This window comes from Triticum aestivum, chromosome 2B (assembly GCF_018294505.1).
Source record: "Triticum aestivum cultivar Chinese Spring chromosome 2B, IWGSC CS RefSeq v2.1, whole genome shotgun sequence".
Lineage (NCBI taxonomy): Eukaryota > Viridiplantae > Streptophyta > Magnoliopsida > Poales > Poaceae > Triticum > Triticum aestivum.
Window position 1 is genome coordinate 688,931,475 of NC_057798.1, and position 3,294 is coordinate 688,934,768.

A 3,294-nucleotide genomic window follows, 5' to 3' on the forward strand; every position below is an offset into this window, starting at 1 on the left:
AGGGACGAACGACATCGCTCGTAGAGAGAAAGAAAATCGGTCACGTAAAAAAATCTGTGGGGTGGGATCGATAGGTGACTTCGTCCAATCGATGGGGTGGGGGACAGCGACGAACGAACGGGCGACGACTTACGGACTCCTTCTTTAGGAGTAGAGATTGTATTCTCACCCATCGTCGGATCGATCCTCACGTAGTAGGCGAGCAGCTGATAATCTTAGATGTAACATCTTATATGGACTCGATCGCTACCTTAGGAGCGTGGGGCAGACATCTTCGACTGCAAGTGTGCGAGAATATACGGACAGGCACGAGGGCATGTAGTGGCGGTCGAGCACGCACACTGCATCTGGGTGGCAGGGAAATGCCAGTTGACCTTGGAGTCGGAGCTACCACCAAAGGCATGGCGTCCCTGCAGCTCTACCAGCTCCTCCTCCCTCTCCTGGCCATCGTCGTCTCTCTCATATGCCTCAGCCGCGCGGCGCAACGGCGCCGGCGTCGCGAGGGCGCCCGCTTGCTGCCGCCGTCTCCGTGGGCACTCCCGGTGATCGGCCACCTCCACCACCTCGCGGGCGATCTGCCGCACCGCGCCATGCGGGACCTGGCGCGACGCCACGGACCGCTCCTGATGCTCCGCCTCGGCGACCTCCCCGTCGTGGTTGCCTCCTCCGCGGACGCCGCGCGCGAGGTCATGGTGACGCGAGACGTCGACTTCGCCACGCGCCCCATCAGCCGCATGCTCCGCCTGTCTATCCCCGACGGAACAGAGGGGATCGCCTTCGCGCCGTACGGCGACAAGTTGCGGCAGATCCGCAAGATCTGCACCGTCGAGCTGTTCAGCGCCCGGCGCGTTCAGTCCTTCAGGACCGTGCGAGAGGAGGAGGCCGGCCGCCTGCTCCTGGCGGTGGCAGCGGCGGCAACGGCGTCTGCCCCGGTGAACCTCAGCAAGCGGTTGTCGGCGTACGCCGCCGACTCGTCGGTGCGCGCTATCATCGGGAGCAGGTTCAAGGACCGGGACACGTTCCTGATGATTCTACAGCGCGGGATCAAGCTGTTCGCTGGGATGAGCTTGCCGGACCTCTACCCGTCGTCCCGCCTCGCGATGCTCGTCAGCCGGGTGCCGGGCCGGATGAAGCGGCACCGCGAAGAATGGGACGCGTTCATGGACGCCGCCGTCCGCGAGCACCAAGAGAACAGAGCGGCCGACGACGACAAGGAGGGCTTGCTCGACGTGCTCCCGAGGATCCAGCGGGAAGGCCACCTGCAGTTCCCCATGTCCATTGACAACATCAAGTCGGCCGTCGGGGTACGTAATGAAGCACCTCACTCATGGAATCCACACATCTTCCATCAGTCCATGGAGAAAAGTCGTTCATGCATGTAATGTATCGTGCCGAAATCGTACAGGACTTGTTCGCCGGGGGGAGCGACACGTCGGCAACGACCCTGGAATGGACCATGGCCGAGCTCGTGAAGAACCCCAGAGTGATGGGGAAGGCGCAAGACGAGGTCCGGCGAGCCCTCGCCGGACAACCCAAGGTAACAGAGGACTCCCTCGGCGGCCTCAACTACATGCGCCTGGTGATCAAGGAGGTGCTCCGGCTGCACCCTCCGGCGCCGCTGCTGCTGCCGCGTGAGTGCATGAACGACTGCCGGGTCCTGGGCTTCGACGTGCCCAAGGGGACCATGGTGCTTGTCAACGCCTGGGCCATTAGCAGGGACCCTGCCCACTGGGACGCCGCCGAGGAGTTCATTCCGGAGAGGTTCGAGCGCGGCGAGATCGATTTCAAGGGGGCGGATATGGAGTACACGCCGTTCGGGGCGGGCCGAAGGATGTGCCCCGGAATGTCGTTCGGTTTGGCCAATGTGGAGCTCGCGCTCGCCGGGCTGCTGTACCATTTCGACTGGGAGCTGCCCGGCGGGGCGGAGGCCGAGGAGCTGGACGTGACCGAGAAGATGGGAGTCACGGTGCGGCTGCGCCGTGACCTTCTGCTTGTTCCGGTGGTCCGAGCGCCCTTACCACTAGACTATTAGCTCTAGCTAGCCAGGTTCTGCTAATCGACAGGGGGTATTATAGTAGTAGCAAGTCACATGGGAGATGGCGTGAACTTTTATTTTTCAGTTTGTGAGCATGTTCTTATTTCACAGTTTATTTTAACACTTTAGTTACATGTAAGTCGTCTGAAAAATAACTCTGGGTTAGTCGATCGTTTTGGGCATTGATTTTTTGCTTTCAGATACGTACTGTACTATAAGCTGGCTTAGATTTTGTTTTTGATTGACCAGATATTTTTTTTAGAACCTCACAAAGCTTTATTACTGCGTCACAATGTTGGTAGGGACGAACACAAATTTCCCGGTCTGGCCTAACCAAACATGGCGGTCAAAACCTTTTTTTTTTGAAAGTGCCAGCCTAGGCTAGGATTTCATTGATTAAGCAGGAGCGGTGAAAAAGTGACAAATGTGGTGATCCAGGGATCAAGGAGATAAGAAAAGAAAATAAGGAAAAGAGGTGCCAACTGCACCATAGCCTAGGCTACAATCTCATGGTAGATCCCCGAAGGGGCTCTGGAGGAATTTGACACCACTCTGTTGTCACAGACTAAGCTCTTTCCTAATGTCATCTAGCACGTCTTGCACCCTTGCCTCCGTTCTCCTGGAAACGCTGCCAGATTTTCCATAGTGCAAGCATTATCAAGGCTTTTGTTCGTTTGATGAATGTTGGCTATGTTGCTGAGATCATGGTAGCCACCTTCTCTAGTGAGCTCTTGTCGCTGATTTCGCAGGCATGGCTTAGACCTTGACAGTGTTGCCACGAGGATAGTACAGCCCAGATCATCCTCGTGAAGGTGCAGTCTCAGAATAAGTGCGCAGAGCTCTCAAGGTTTCTAAGGTATAGCTGGCAGAAGTAGTCGTTTGTCCAGCCTCTCCGCTGAAGGCGATCGTTGCACCACAACCTATTCTGGTGGAGCAGCCAAGCAAAGATCTTGAGCTTCGTCGGGGCCCAAGTACCCCAGATCATGTCCTGATACAAGCCCGTCGTCGATCCCAGAAACTGCAATGTGTAAGCGGAGTGGGAGCTGTACTGGCCTGATCCATCGAAATTCCAGCGAATCTGGTCTTTGGTGTTCCTCTTGCACGGATAGTTGTGGGTTCTGAAGAAGGCGATGTAGGTTCAGAACCTCGCTGACCAGGTCGTTGGTGTTGCCATGTGCCAGGTCCGAGATCCAACGATTGCCAGCAACAGCTTGAGCCACAGTTCGGCCCTTACGTCTTGAGTGCTTGAAAAGCGTTGG

The 3,294-nt window shown here is 56.9% G+C and overlaps 1 protein-coding gene across 1 annotated transcript; it reads left to right on the forward strand.

Moving 5' to 3' along the window:
* The first annotated feature begins 272 nt into the window (after nucleotides 1-272).
* LOC123042099 (desmethyl-deoxy-podophyllotoxin synthase) lies at nucleotides 273-2,209 on the forward strand. Its single transcript, XM_044464621.1, has 2 exons — nucleotides 273-1,304; nucleotides 1,406-2,209. The coding sequence occupies exons 1-2, from the start codon at nucleotides 363-365 to the stop codon at nucleotides 2,030-2,032; spliced, it is 1,569 nt and encodes a 522-aa protein (XP_044320556.1). The 5' UTR covers nucleotides 273-362; the 3' UTR covers nucleotides 2,033-2,209.
* Nucleotides 2,210-3,294: the final 1,085 nt, after the last annotated feature.